Source organism: Pocillopora verrucosa, chromosome 4 (genome assembly GCF_036669915.1).
Source record: "Pocillopora verrucosa isolate sample1 chromosome 4, ASM3666991v2, whole genome shotgun sequence".
Lineage (NCBI taxonomy): Eukaryota > Metazoa > Cnidaria > Anthozoa > Scleractinia > Pocilloporidae > Pocillopora > Pocillopora verrucosa.
Genome location: NC_089315.1, coordinates 24,713,457 through 24,729,061, shown reverse-complemented (window position 1 = coordinate 24,729,061; position 15,605 = coordinate 24,713,457). Strand labels below are relative to the sequence as shown.

Here is a 15,605-nt window from a genome sequence, read left to right as displayed (position 1 = left end):
CTAGGGGAAGTAATGCAGATAGAAGCCAAATCAGGAATGGGGTTAGTCAAAATTTGTTTGTCTGTAACCAAACTGAAGTTAAAAGTAGACAACTGCACCATGTATTAATTATTGACTATAGATGACCAGTCGAATATTGTTCTTTATTGTATGTCTTTAGTTCGTGCGCTATGATTAGTCAATTTTGCGGGCCGTATTATCACTTTGCGTCCCGCTGAATTCAAGTTTGTCTTGGTCGACAGATTGGAACCCATTTGTAATAACTTTCTTACTAACCTCGTTTCCTCGGTCCGTACTGCAAGTTGCGAAACCTAATTTTTCCTGGTGGGTAGCTCACAGTAAGGAACTCAAACTCGGTTGGTTAGAGGTATGTGCTCTCGATACTGATTAATACCCCCTCCCCCCCCCCCCAAAAAAAAAAAAAAAGAAAAAAAGAAAAGAAAAGAAAAGAAAAGCTTTCAAAATCGAGGATGTTAATTAAATTTTTTTCAAATGAGTAGTCAAGTCTTAGTTGTTGAGTTCTCCATGTATATGAATTTATTGGGTACTTTTCTATGCACTTAAAAATTACGACTAATCGTTGCATGATTAAATCACAACATGCAAGTCTTCAGGCGCATTACATTGCTAGGCGAGGCAAGTGCCTCGAGCTCGCCATCTTTCCCTGTTACTAAATATTGTTAGTTACTGAACCGGCTACACCTTCTTGAAGATAATCGAGCAAGGCTTTATAGCACTTTTCAACTCAGTGAGTGTTATAAAAACAAAACCAACCACGAATAATGATGTTGGATCAAGGAGCAAACATTGCCAGATGTTTAGGAGTGTACAAAGTTGGTGAACCTTCCAAATGTCTACAACTACAAGTATGGTTCTCGATTTAATTTATAACTACGTAAATTTCGAAACCATTTTTAAGTGTGTATTCTAAACAAACGTATATGTATCAGGAAGGTAAATTTCAAGCTTGACTCGATTCTAACACCAATCTAAAGAGAAATTATGAAGGCCAATAATCGAGTTACGTCAGTCATACCACGAGTACAAGAAAAAACGAATTTTTTTATTCTGTCATTCCTTGGTTCGTTTAAGCCTGCCGCCAAAGAAATCACCCTTCCATCCATCAAGCCTTTCAGGGCTTCATCTTCAAAAACGTAATTATACAAACCTACCTATTTAACTATATATACTGACTAAATCAAACTAAGCCAATTGACCAGTCGCTCTGATCATACTACAGCGTACCTTTCGGAATTATTATAAATGGGACGATTTCACCAAACACCGCGTGTTAGTAGTGGGAAACGATTTAAGTACGGTCGTCTAGGTGGTACTTAGGAGTACTGTGAAGAATGAACTTTTCCTTTTGCAAATATATTCTTAAAGTTTTTGCCAAAAAATTTGCCGTCAAGTCGATGATCAATTAAAAAATTTGTTATGCCTAACTTCAGGTACATTTACACAAAATAGTAATCGAAGAATGAGAAAATACATCTTGCATGACAAGCGGGCTCGATGCTGATGCAGTTGCGTGACATTCAAGGTCTTGATGGCACAGGAGGCCGACCAGGTATTGGTGGTGGAGGAGCCGGTTTGCCTGGCGCATTGGGTCTCCTGTGATGAAAAATTAGATAAAAAAAATGGTGCATTTACATTCCTGAAATGCCCCATGTCCAAACGAAGAACAATAACTAAGAGAATTCTCTTGCGATAACCAAATGAGCCATCGCTTTTGTTACACAATTACGTTTCAAAGCTCCTAAATGCGAAGCGGACAAGAGCAAATTTAATTACCTGGGTACAGAAGGAGCACTGTCTGGTCGGGATGGTACGCCCGGAACGGGACGGGACGGTCGAGACGGTGGGGTAGGACTCGGATGACCTGCCCTAGGAACAGGAGGTTGTCTAGTGCTTCTGTAAGAAAAAATAAATTTAATATTTTTGTCGTTCGTTACATCGATGTGTGCTCCATAATATCCCTTAACGTTGGAGAAGGATTTTCTCACGTCTTGTCTTGAGCGTGGGACAAGGAAAGTTCTAAGTACCAAGAAGGAATCTAAACTGGCTCCTAGGCTCTCGTTCCACAAAGCCACAGAGATTCTACGTTGAGCTTGGCCATTACTAGATTCATATATTCACTTCCTTAAATCCTTTGTATGCGCTTGGATGATGGACCACATTCAATTTGTTTTTTTCGAATTTAGATGACATTGAAAATGGCGGTCTACGCGCGCAACGTCTTGTGGTTAACTAAGGTCCCTAACGTAGTAGGTTTTCATCCAATCAGTTGGATTGTCCTTCTTTCGTTTCGCCGCTGCTTCACTTGTTTGATTCGCAAATTCTTGGTTTCAAAACAGAGAAATTTGGTGGCCTCCAATTTAATCTACAGTCCTCTAAGCCTTATCCAAATTTCCCACAGCCTCGTCCACAAAAAGAATCTTGCTGCTAGTTCTCTCGTACGACAAATAAGACAATTTCAAACGAGTCGCTGTATAATCTGGACTAGCATCGTTAAAGTCGGATAAGGCTAACTTCAGCGTTGCAAAGACGTCATCCTCAACCCTTAGACCCCTTAGACTGACTAACATCGACTTTCTCCTTATAATATCACCCCTCAATCAAACATTAAGGTCACGAGAATAAAGGAAATGATCACCAACTAAAGAAGCTCTTGATTGTTAAACAAATTCCTCTTGATAGCACCTCAGCAAGTGTATAGAAAATAGTATGGAGAATGTGCATACTGATGTTAGAGTGTAAAAACTTAATACCCGGGAGGCTTGTATGAATCGAGTAAGTCACGGTCCCCTGTGTCGACAGGAGGTGGCAGCGATGTGGTCACGGTATTCGCGTCTATATCGCTAATAATCCGTAGAGCTTCCTTCAAACTGTGGAACATGCGCAGCATTTCCTCCCGACGAACGACTTCAGCTTCGCTTTCTTTCATCAAGTCATTCTAAATCAAGGAGAATAAACACATCGCATTTTTCCGTGAGCAGGGGGGTGGGGGAAGGGGGAAAGGGAAGAGGTCGCTTAAATGTAAGGTAAATGTGAGAAGGCCCCCTGAAATGGATCTCATCCCTGATTCAAGGATTTAAGAAATGAGACGTCAAAGTAGATCCTCTCTGTTTTTTTTTTCGTTATCTTTTTGTTTCGTTTAGAGTAGAGTCCCGACCCTGGTAGAATCTGATTGCGTTGTTAAATAAATTTTTAAAAATTATAGTTTATTTTCCTTCTCTTTTATAACACGTTACTCCGCTCAAAGTAGGCAAAATGTTGCGGATCAATTTCAGTACCTGAGAAACTATGCACCTACCTCTCCCTTAATAACCCAACATTAACCCTAACTTGTTATTAGGTGACTGTTGTTGTGTTAGGGGAGGAGTAGGTGCACAGTTGCTGAGATATTACCATTGTTCCAATGTTGCTTATTCAAGCTTGTGCGGCGTGCGTGGACAGTCATCAGTATGAGCGATACATGTAATATCAAGATCACATCTCTCGTTTGATTTTTTTTTTCTTACCTGATTCCCACCCGAGTATAAATGGGCTAACAGCTCCTGACCAATGAATTCCTTCACCTAACGTGTGTTAGAAAAAAATGCATAATATTATTGACTGTCTCGACATTCGTCTGTTTAGACGTACAGAAAACTTCAGCTAATGACTGTCTCGACATTCGTCTGTTTAGACGTACAGAAAACTTCAGCTAATGAGTATGACCGCATGAAATAAAGCTGGCGCAAAGTCGAGTAAAAAAATGCTTCCACTGATCTGCCAAATGTTCATAAGTATAAAATAAGTCGTAACGATTTGTTCTGGAAACAATACACACGACTAGGTTTGCCGTAAACACCACGCGGTCGCGGTGTTTACCGGCCATTGTTCCTTCTACCTAAGTCTCAGGGATGTCTTTAAGCTGTGCAGGTTTGGAAACCAGCTCGCCTGTTGCAACAACATACTATTGCAAATGAGATGTGCTGGAAAAATTTACCAGAGCAATCACTACATAAGTTTGCAGCGCTAAAAGTGACTAAAGCACCTTCTAAATAGAGTAACGACCACAGCAGCGTGAGCTTACATTATTTATAATGAAGAACATCACAGTTTTAGGGACGAGGTCCCGGACAGTTTTGCTGACGATCTTGATGTAGGAATCCGCCAAGTTTCTGATGGTTTCCACTTGACGTTCCATCTGAGGATCTAAGGTGCCTATCTCACCTTGCTATAAAATGAGAAAAAACCGAATGAAAGCAGGCAAGGCAATTTTCAGTGAAGTATCGAGAGTCACCTGAGTTTTGCCTCAATGCGCGCGCGCCATTGGTCAATAAAACTTGCGTCAATCTCTCCATCAATCAAGATAATTCAGAGGGTCTTCAATAAAGCAATAGCACTTTCTTTTCTTTCTTATTTTCATGCGGTCCTTACCAAGCCCTTATCCTCCGATGTATCTCTCTCAGGGTACACTCCGGCTCGAAGGAACGAGGCTTTCCAACTGTCTATAACGTCCTGGTTCTCTCCTGCAAGCTCCAACGCTTTGTGGTCTTTAAATAAGTTTCTTAAAAAAAAAACCATAAAATAGTTACTCGCAACACACGAAGCCACTGTCCTTCGTAAATTATAGAGAAGCTTTGAGCTTTGTCGCCAGGTAAAACATCACCAAAAGCATTTTATTTTAGGAGATGCGTTACACCCAACTACAGCAGTATTATGATGATGCATAATAACGAAACGACATTTACTCATGCGCACCAAAAATTTCTTCTGTGACAAACGAACACTGCACGTAAACTGAAGATATCGCGCAAACCGTACTCAACGTCCCTGTTTCTCTTGAAGTTTCAGACTCCCAAACGCACTAAGAGTACAACAAAGAAAGGTGAAAAATCAGTGGTGTCCAACATGAAAACAAAAGGAAAAAAATCGACTTACTTTTGATCAGGATTGAAGATAGCAAAGGCAGCTTTTCGGGACATGAATCCTGCCTCAGCATCACGCAGGCGCACATTATCCAATCTTAATTGATATTTCTGTTCCTTCTCCTAATAATCAAACGGATTGCAGGCAGAGTGGGTATGGTGGTTCAGTTGATTATAAAGATACACGCGCTCTGATTGCCTTGCAATAATCGTCCAGCTCTGGACGATTTTACCGCAATACGCAAGAACTAGGTTAAGATAGGAGGCAACAACGTGCGGATGTTTTGGAAAGAGTTGATAGTTTCTGAGTGGCATAGTTTTCCTTAATATTATTATGAAACTAAATGTATTCTATCCAAATGAAACCAAGGAAACGCGCCAGTATCACCATTGGGATGCGGGGCGTTCTACAGAGTTTTGCAGAGGTATTTCTTCTGCTTTCGCTCAATTTCATTCCACCCTAATGGTTTCCTTCCCTTCCGCCCACCAACTAAGTGAGCAAATGTATATTCTCTACATATCACTTTGTTGGTTTTGTGTTGATAAGTGCTTCAGGATGGGTTGTGGCTTGGTTGCCATGGCGACTTCCTCGCCACTGAGGAGAATGATGTCTACCTCTGTTGATCTTTGTTTTGAAATCAACCTTTCAGACTACTGACTTAGTGTTTTAACCCTGTACACTCCAACATCAGTATGCATATTCTCCGTACTGTTCTCTAAACATTTCCTAAGGTGCTGACAAGGAGAATTTGTTTAACAATCAACGGCTTATCAATAGCTGGTGATAACTTCCTATATTCCTGTGACCTTAAAACTGATTCAGCACTGATCTTGGAAGGAGAATTTTAATGTTAGTCACTTTTAGGTGTCAAAGGGCTGAATCAAGTTCAACATACCTCCTCGTCCTTGTACCATGAAAGCGATTCAGCTGAAAGAATACATAATGATAATTACCGTGACGTTATCACTACTTAGGCAGCTAGTCATAACCATTACAATGTCCTCAAATGTGATTGGTCCATTTGCTGTTTTATTTTTCACTAATTATTCTGTAGAGTTGTATAGGCTGTAAGCGGATATCCGTGTTTGGACATTTAAATTAGCCAACCACACTAAGTCCACTCAGCCAAATCCACAGATCACAGAATTGATTATAATAACCATGGCAACAACCACATACCCTACAAATTGTGGAATTTCCAAAATGGAGGATTTTTCTAACTATGGTAATAATTATGTTTATGGTTTTTCAGAAATCATAATGGCTAGGATTAATTGGTAACAGAATTTTAACAATCTTTAATCAAAATTGTGATTGACAAATCAGACTCCTGGTTCACTGTCCTTCCATTTTGTATTCACTTGCCTGATTACAGACCAAATTGGACTCCACTGGGTCTGATAACTTACCAAGGTGTTATCAGCAGATAAAATGGAAGCATGACAGTAGCAGACAGTCATAAGGATTTAAGAGCCTGGATATCCACACACACTTTAACTTATGCAATTTACCTGTAAGTACAAACCAGTACTCTTTGCTGATTCCCTTCATAAATCCTGTATTGCTTATTGTGAGCCAACCTTTCCTAATCACCTGAGAGGAGAAAAAAAGTGCAGACGCCAAATTAGAAGCCAAAATGCTATGATTGAACACACTGCTGATCTCCATACTTCTCTGTACTCTTCTTATTTTGAGGTACAGAAACTGAAGATAAACATTGATTAAGATGGGCCACTGGGCTCCAGGACTTAACTTAGAAAGTGTAATCATCCCTTCAAGATTACCCCATTTCTGTCAGATTTTCCTGGCAATTAACAAGTATTCAATTATACTCCTGAGTTTATTATCCATTTACACCCCAACATCAGTATGAACCTTCTCCAAACTGTCTTCTATCCTTTTCTTAGTTTATTTAAAGGAGAATTTATTTAACTATCCATGGTGATCATTTCTGTCATTCTGCAACCTGAATGTGTGATTCAGGGGTAACATTGAAAAGAGGAATTAGATGCTGGTCACTCTTTGGAGTCAAAAATGTAAAAGAAAATGCTTAACCCCATAACAGAAAGTACTCATGCAGATATGCACCATCACAAGGTAAGTCAGCAAAATAATGTAGTAAGTGACATGATTCACTTCCAGCTAAGGAACTTTACAACCTTAACCCTCAACTCCTACAGGTAATTGAGATGTAACTTCTCCCTATAATATCCATAAATTATTCAGCAAGCGGTCATGAGAATACTCAAACTTATCGGGTAGAAGTTGTTATCTTGATCTATCTCCAAATTCTCTTAACTAATTTACAAAGAAATGTGTGGCAGCTAGAGAAGAGAATTTACATTCAGATCTTGGGAGTCAAAGAGTTGAGGGACAATTCAACCAAAATGACAAAACACACCTGATTGGAGATAGTTCTTTTTGTTTTTTTTTCACCAGGATTGGATGTACTTGATGCTCTGTAAAGAAAATGCAAAAAAATTAACCCTGTAATCTTGTACTGCATATTAAATAAGGAGCATTCAGGGAGAGTTTGAGTTAAAATCTCGTGTCAAAATATATTTTTGAAGAATCACTTTCAGTGAAAACACTTTAACTTACGCTGCATAACCAATAAAATCAGGATGATTTGTGTTAATGTATGCAAGCTCCATATCAATAAATGTTTTGACCTGTGGATAAAATTAAACGTGAATTACATGACTTTTATGAAATTAGCACCAGTACATGAAATGCATGTTACCAAAAGCATATAACCTGATGACATTGTGTTCCATATACTCTTAACATTTACAAGCATGTACTCGATGTGTGAATACTGAAAAATTCACAGGAATACAACATGACAATAAATCTTGTGAGATGTTGTAGTGTTAGGAATGTGTTCCAAAGAATTTCATGACAAACAACACTACCAAAATTTTACAGTAGTCCTTGCACATCTTGGTTGGAGACTAAGTGACCAAATGGTTACTGTTCTGGTCTCCAGGTTGAGAGAACCTGGTTCAAGACTTGGCCTAGTCATTGTGTTGTGTTCTTGGGTAAAGCAATTTGCACTCATAGTGTCTATCTCCAACCAGGAGTATATATGGATACTAGAAATGTGTCAGGATACTTGATAAAATGCTAGGGGGACAACCTTGTGATGGACTGGCATAACATTCAGGTAGGGGGAGGGGAGGAAGTAACACTCCCAGTCACTTCATGTTGAGGAAACCAAGATGAGCTCAATTAAAAGTACACAAATCAATCTCATTGTCATTGTACCTGGTCTTTAGATTTGGCCTCTCCCTTTCTTCCATGTTCTACAACAATTTTCTCCACCTGGTCCCTCAGTAAAGGGTATTTGTCTATCTGCAAATTAAATAAATCCACTTAGATATCACATTAAAATGTTACCTTGAAGATTATGATAGTATAGACCCCTGCATGAGGGTTGCTTGAATTAGCCAACATCAATTGAAAGTGCACCCACACATACCTTATCTTAAATATTTTATGACATGCACACTTTTCAAACTGTATTTTAACAACTGTATATCCTAAGTATTCCAATCAAGGATTCTATTCTGTTTTTTGACCTACCTAGGTAGTCATTGGTAATATGGTTCCTCTTTTTTCCTTTGATTCATTCATTCGGGGAAAAATCCATCTTTATTTCAAGACTCAAGTCCCAACTGAATGCTGACAGTTTGACTTGGAATTAATTTTAGCTAGCTGACAGAAATCCTCTGCAGACCTGAGATTTATAACTTCCATTATTTACTTACTCATCAAATTGATTTCTGGCCTAATTTTAATAAGCAATGGACTTGAAAGAGAGTGCAAGTTTCAGACCAATGTCAGTATCTCAACAACTGCTCCCCTCCCCCTCCCCTAACCCTCTAACTTTTTGTTAGTTGACTCTTGTTGGGTTGGGGGAGGAGTGGGTGTGTAGTTGCTCAGTTACTGACATTGATCTTAGGTCTCAAAATGATTGTTGTAATTTACAATTCCATTTTACCGGATCTGTACATTTCTTGATGACATTGGTTAATTCAGACATAACCATATCCACACACTTCACCGCTGGACTCCTCAGTTTGTCAATTTGCCGCTTTACTATTGCTTCAAAGGCCATATCAGGAGTGAAAAGACCAACCCTATCATGAAAAACCAACCTCAGTAATGGTAATAGGACTGAGCAAAGTCTAGTTAGGTCTGCAAAATAAGAAAAGTGACCAACAAACTAAAAACTGCACATTTACCTGATTCCATGGATGTTCTTGATGGCAAACATAATTTCCTTTCTGAGCTGTTTCTCATCAAATTCCACCTAAAGTGTAATAGAAAAGGGGGTAAGTTTCTAAAGAAACTGTGGTGCTGCATCAGTGGGAGAGTATAGCAGATAATTTAATGTTAACAACTGAGTTGAAACATAAATTGACTACCGTAAAGAGTAAAAAAGTTGACATTTCGAGCATTAGCCCTTCGTCAATTGCTCTGACAAAGGGCTAATGCTTGAATGTCAGCTTTTATACTCTTTACAGTGGTCAATTTATGTTTTCAACTCAGTTGTTAATACTAAATTACCTGTAATAGAAAAGATTCCATCACAAATCAATCCAGTTATAAGTGCATTCACTCAAGCAAATCACTTCTCCAGTTTTAGGCTAGAGGGCAACTTAAGGCTACTATCGACAAAATCTGGTCAAAAATTTCAAAATTTTGTCATTTCATTGCTATTTACTTAGAGAAATCATCTAAGCTCAATTTGTTAAAAGAAAAAATAGAAATTCTAAAAAGAATGCAATACAACTGACAAAGTGTTTTAGAGTAGCTGGTATCCAATAACGAAAGGTGTAACAATCTACAATTCTCCTGCAAAGTTTATGTTCTTTGTCTAGGATCTTGATTTGCATATTTTGTTTACAACAAAAATATTGCACTGCACAGAAGAAGTGAATTTCTGTCACATTTCCCCAAACATTGAGAAATCACAGTCTTCATGAAAGAGTTGAAAAAAGGAGTTGTTTTGGGGTAATGAGCACTTGGAGCAGTTATCGTATTTACCTTAACTAACTCATATGGGAACCTCTCATGAAATATCCTGTTGATTTTTGCTCCACCTGAGAGTTCTTTGGTATCAATTGAATCACCAGACCCTTCAATGGCTTTCTCAAAATCTCCACTGAATTGCTGTATCATCCTGTTAAATAAGAATTAACAGTCAAAAAGAGAAAAAGAAAAGGCCTGAGTCAAGAAGTTAAAATTGCCAAAAGTAGATGTACTATATTTTAGAGCAAATAACTAATTCTGATAAGCACTGACTCATCTTCTTAGGTTTGCAATGGAGATGCAAGGGAATATTCTATTTTCCTTCCTATTAAAGAATACATTTTCTTGAAAAATAATAAACACTGACTTCAAATAATGTTTATGTGCAGACCACATTCTAATGAAAAAGAAAAGGTGTTGATTAAAAACACCGTCAAACAAACTTATCTTGTATCAAGTCTCAGGAGTGAAAAATAAGCCACCATTCTGGTTAATGATGATCATAATTCTATGAGTGTACTTAATCCAGACATCCAAAATCAGTGTTTATTAAGCTATAAAAAAAGGAATACCAGCCATTGTAAGGAAAGTGCAAATAATTTGTATGCTACTTCAGTTTTAATGAAAATGCTGGTTTTTCTTCTGAATCAATGATACCTTGCATTACCAATTTGTGGTGTGCTCCAATCTTCTACCTCCTAAGACATCAATGTTTTTATTAGACATTGTTTTGAAAGAGTACAATATTTGCAACTATGATTGGTTTCAAAGTGTTTCTCCATACCAAGATTCCAAAGTGAAATGCACACTATAAGATAGTAGGACATTACCAATTAGCTCTTTAACTCCAATGAGTGACTAAGACAGAATTTCTCCTTACAATATCAATTCACTATCAAGCAGACAAGTGACGAGAAAAAAGAAAATATCAATTAGGGGATTATTGGTTGATTCAATACCAAATTCTCCAAACTAACATCACAAGAACTATATGGCAGACAGTAAGGAGAATTACTGACGAGATCTTGGGAGTTAAAGGGTTAAGGCTGTCTTACATATCATATACATTTGAACAAATGCACAAAACTAATTTTAAGACGTGCACAGAGTGGTTGGATACTGACTGCATGAGGGCTTTCGTCTTCATAGATGGATCATCTGGATTATAATGTTCGAAGCCCTTGACTTCCTTTTCAAGTGCCATAATGTTCTCTTCAAGCTTGCTTCGAAGGGCTGGTAAAGTTTCTCTAATGTGATTGGTCAGTTGCTATGAAAACAATCATTGTTAAAAATTGACTGGGGCAAAATGTTTCAGGTCCACAGAAATCAATATCAATCATGTCAAAATAATACATGTATTGGAACCACACTAATTGATTTCAGTTAAATACATATCATTATCAGTGGACTTTAATTTAATGTCATAAATATCAAATCCTCACAAACAATGTTTTCATGTAAGTAAAATCTTGATTGGGATTTATGTACCAGTAGAGGTATAAAAAACCAAGGAAACAGAAATCACCTGGTTAAGAACTTTTTGTAAATAACCTGTTCCCATTTTGTCTGCAATATGCCTGAAAAGATTACAGGAAGTATAAAATTAGGAGCTGTCATTCAGAAGTGCCCAAGATATTTCAAAACAATAATAATCACTGTCATTATTTATATAAAAACTCCCTTGGTGAGGTCTTTCAAGGCAAATTTGAACACAGAATGAAACAAATATTCCAAAGAAACATAAACTGATCAAAATTCCCCACAGTAGAGAGGCAAACAGAGAGTAGCAAAGGAGATAAGACCAGGAATTAAACCTAGGGGGGGCTGCGAACTAAGAAAAACTTAGACGCAGTAGGCAGTAAGGTGAAGGGCTTGAAAATTCTGGGACTACCAGACCTCAAGTAGAAAGGGGATGCCCTAATCACCCTTTGGGCTGCTCCTACCTATTCAGCAGTCTCCAGCTTGTTAGACAAAATAAATCTGTGCTCATGATACATGTCTGTACTTACCTGTAGGATGCATGACTAAGAAAAAATTTTCGCTCAGAGGCGAGGGCTGATTTAATGTCTTTTCTACCATCAATGTCTGCCTGGCTTCTGTTTACCACTCCAATATAACCTGAAAAGGACACCAAAAAAAAGTCTAGAGATTTGCACAAAAATTTAATTGCAATGTATATCATTTCATTGCAATGTGTATCAGACAGTACCTCTTCTTAAGGGGAGGACTCTGTTCTCAAGAATTTCTCTGGCATCTGTTCCTTCATCCATGAGATCTAACTTTGTTATCACTCCAATTGTTCGCACTCCTGGAATAAAAAATCAAGAAGGACATCCACAAGCTGCACACAATCAATATATGATTACTGTAATTTTTACAGTTTCCAGATTTACCATTGACCCTTTGTTGTTTGTGAAGAATAACCAGGATGTTAACCTTCCACTCAAAAGTGACCAAAACAGAATTTCTCCAAGTACAATATCAATACAATATCAAGCAGATAAGTGATGAGTACAAAAAAAATAATCAATTAGGGGAATTACCAATGAGATCTTGGGAGTGAAACAGTTGGGGTAAAAGGAAAAAATTTTAAAAAAAATTTAAATTTTGCTGTATCTCTCTTCAACCAAACACTTTCTGAAAATGGCACAAATGATATACATTCCAATAAAATAATTGGCTGCAAGAAAGATGCCAATCTTACCCTCAGGATCAACCTCTTTTGCAATCTTTAATGCATCAGAGTTTGCCAGATCTGAGTTTGCAGGAGACACTGCTAGCACCAAGCAGTTTGGTTTGGTGATGAACTGAAACAACATACTTCTAATCTGCATTTCGATATCTGGAGGCTGGTCGCCTACAGGAACTTTTGTCATACCAGGAAGATCTACTAGCGTCAAATTCAATACTGCAAAAACACAAGGTAGAGTTCTTTAGATAAAGGTTTGGAAGAAAGAACCAGGGTCTTCAAGAATTTGAATTAAAGCAATTTTGATGTTATACTGGTAGGATGAGACATTAGAGATAAAACATTTGTAGAGGTTCTGAGACACTAAGTGACAAGTTACTCAATAAACATTTATTGGAAAACTTAAGAAAAATCCTGTACTTGACATAACATATAATTATTTTCTTGTGAATTAAATTTGTGTACAAAAGTTGCATAACTATACTTCATCAAATTACCAGCCATGCTATTGACTGGGATTCTGCACAATGCGTAACCTACAACACTAACTATTTTCAACAACCGATTCTGGAAAGCTGCATGGTTCTCTAACTTGTAGGACAGACTCCCCTCAACAGATGCCAACAACTTTTGGCACCATACAAACCTCTTGTACACTACATTTACACCACAAATGACTCTTGTAAACAGTAACATCATGGCTGAATGGACCAATCAGTTTGCACAAACTTCTCCCGGACAATCAGACCACACAATCAAAAATGTGTTTATTATCTACATTCATTATTGGTTGGCAATTAGTTAAAACAAATCCTTAACAAGAAAGTTGCATACCATGAGGAGAATAAACTCGTAGGTTAATTGGTATTGATGAGATTCCTTTGTTGCTGCCAGTTTCTCGGTCAGTCTCTGCAACAATCTCTTTTCTCACTTCTTCAAAATCAACAAATTTCTTTCCCTTGCAATGGAGAAATTCTGCCCACTCTACAGTGAAAAAACACAGACCACAAAAATGTGCACGTGCCAACATAACATAAATCTAGTTTATTCACACATTTATGAATATAATTTCTTTTAACCCTTTAACTCCCAAGATCTCTTACAAAGTAATTCTAATTCTCTTTACTTCTCCCATACAGTTCTTGTGATGTTAGTTTGGAGAAGTTGGTATTGAATCAACTTAAAATTCCCTAACTGATATTTTTCTATATTCTCATCACTTGTCTGCTTGATATTGTATTGATATTGTAAGGAGAAATTCTGTCTTGGTCACTCAAGGGAGTTCAAGGGTTAATTACATTACTATTGATACTGATGTTTGTCTTACATTTTCTCTAACCATTTTCCAAAATGTGTACAATTTTTACATAAATGTACATTAATGATATCCCACGAGACAAAATTGCATTAGTCACAAACAATGAAGTGACTATTATCGTAGCAAGTCAGTCTCTGACATGTAACTGAAAATTCGTAAAATTTGCTCAAGAGGGATTGTATCTCTTTCTGTGCTAATCCCTGCCTACGCTATAAGAATCACGGACGTTGTAACAAATTGTATTTTAAACTTTATGTCACAATTTCTAGTGTCCTATCATAAGTAACTCAAATCGAAAAAAAAAAGAAGAAAAAATAGGTCAGCTTTATTTATAGCCTGTAACGTAATCTTGTTGAACAGATGTCTATTCGCAAAAATATAATGAACAATTGTGGAAGTGAAGTAAAATACGTTGACCGTAGAATTGCATGTTTGTACAAGTAGAGTAAGTTTAAACGTACATCAATGCATTGATAAACAGGCTTTGTCACACCCCATTAAAACAGCCGTACTCAGTGACTTGAAGTTCAACGTGTCCCGGAAAGCTAGCTAAATTCCCATTCGCCATTTTGAAGCTAATTTCAAAAAAACAAACCTGTCTTGGCCGGATGAAGTTGCAGTATCAGCGGTCTTCTTGTGACAATTCCAGATCCTCTCGGAAGAAAGTCCCTACATGACGATGTATTTATTTTCAAGACAGATGATACCGAAAAGAACTCAATTATACCATAAAATAAATGCCCTACCTGCCCACAAAGTTTTCTAACACACTACTCTTGCCGGCACTTTGACTTCCGACGACCGCGATCTGCGGTAAATCTACGTTCGATGGCTGCCCAATGTGAGCGAACGCATCTTGGATTTTGTTCATCACGGGAATAAGGTCTTCCATTCCTCGATTCCCCATCTTTGAAACGAAAATATCACAGTAACCTTTACAACAAGATCACTCTGAGTGACACAAGTATGTACCCTCACGATCACTTTTACAATGTTCAACCTCGTTCTCAAGGAACCACTGGTTGAAAATTCGAGAGTCATTTCCTTTTCAGTCAGCGGAAATCACTTTAAAGTTCCCAGCAGACATTTCGTAGAAATGGCGGCGTGTTCAAACAGCCTTCTAGTTGTGCTACACCTACGAAACAATTCTGCATTGACCTCATCCCGAGAGATACAGTTAATTGCATTGTTTCAATGCAGAACAGCTTCTAGCCTCTACAGTTTGTATTTAACAAGAATTTTGCTTGAAAGGTGAGGATTATTTATTGGTGATATGGATGAACAGGCCAAAAAAATCTCGTCGGAGCGAAAGGTAACGAGAGGCAAGTCAATTTTGAAATGTTAATGATTCTTCTGGCGATGGTGAACAGTTGCTATAATGTTCGCGTTAAGGATTATTGAGGTCGCTGAATTTAGAATTCTTCACGTGGCGCTGTAGAAAAACAAATGTCGTGCCATCCGGCATTGTCATTGCCATTCATTGTCACTGCAGTTATGAATTTATAAGATTTGAAAGACCAACCAAATAATCATGTTCAAGTTGTATTTCTTGTAGAAAAAAATCCTTTTTGAATCACTTTTATTCAAATTTTCTGTCCAGGTTTCACGGCTATGACTCACCCAGGGTGCACCGTGCTTTAA

The 15,605-nt window shown here is 37.7% G+C and overlaps 1 protein-coding gene across 1 annotated transcript; it reads right to left on the bottom strand.

Annotated features, from left to right (window-relative positions):
* Nucleotides 1–511: 511 nt before the first annotated feature.
* On the bottom strand, nt 512–14,976 carry LOC131779374 (dynamin-1-like). The gene is made up of 23 exons (XM_059095924.2): nt 14,711–14,976; nt 14,560–14,633; nt 13,481–13,630; nt 12,662–12,865; nt 12,167–12,265; nt 11,967–12,075; nt 11,483–11,534; nt 11,082–11,224; nt 9,973–10,108; nt 9,168–9,235; nt 8,924–9,062; nt 8,188–8,274; nt 7,522–7,592; nt 7,322–7,379; nt 6,432–6,513; nt 5,816–5,847; nt 4,933–5,042; nt 4,429–4,558; nt 4,082–4,225; nt 3,525–3,581; nt 2,772–2,956; nt 1,795–1,914; nt 512–1,614 (listed from the first exon to the last, which is right to left on the bottom strand). The coding sequence occupies exons 1-23, from the start codon at nt 14,869–14,871 to the stop codon at nt 1,539–1,541; spliced, it is 2,487 nt and encodes an 828-aa protein (XP_058951907.2). The 5' UTR covers nt 14,872–14,976; the 3' UTR covers nt 512–1,538.
* Nucleotides 14,977–15,605: the final 629 nt, after the last annotated feature.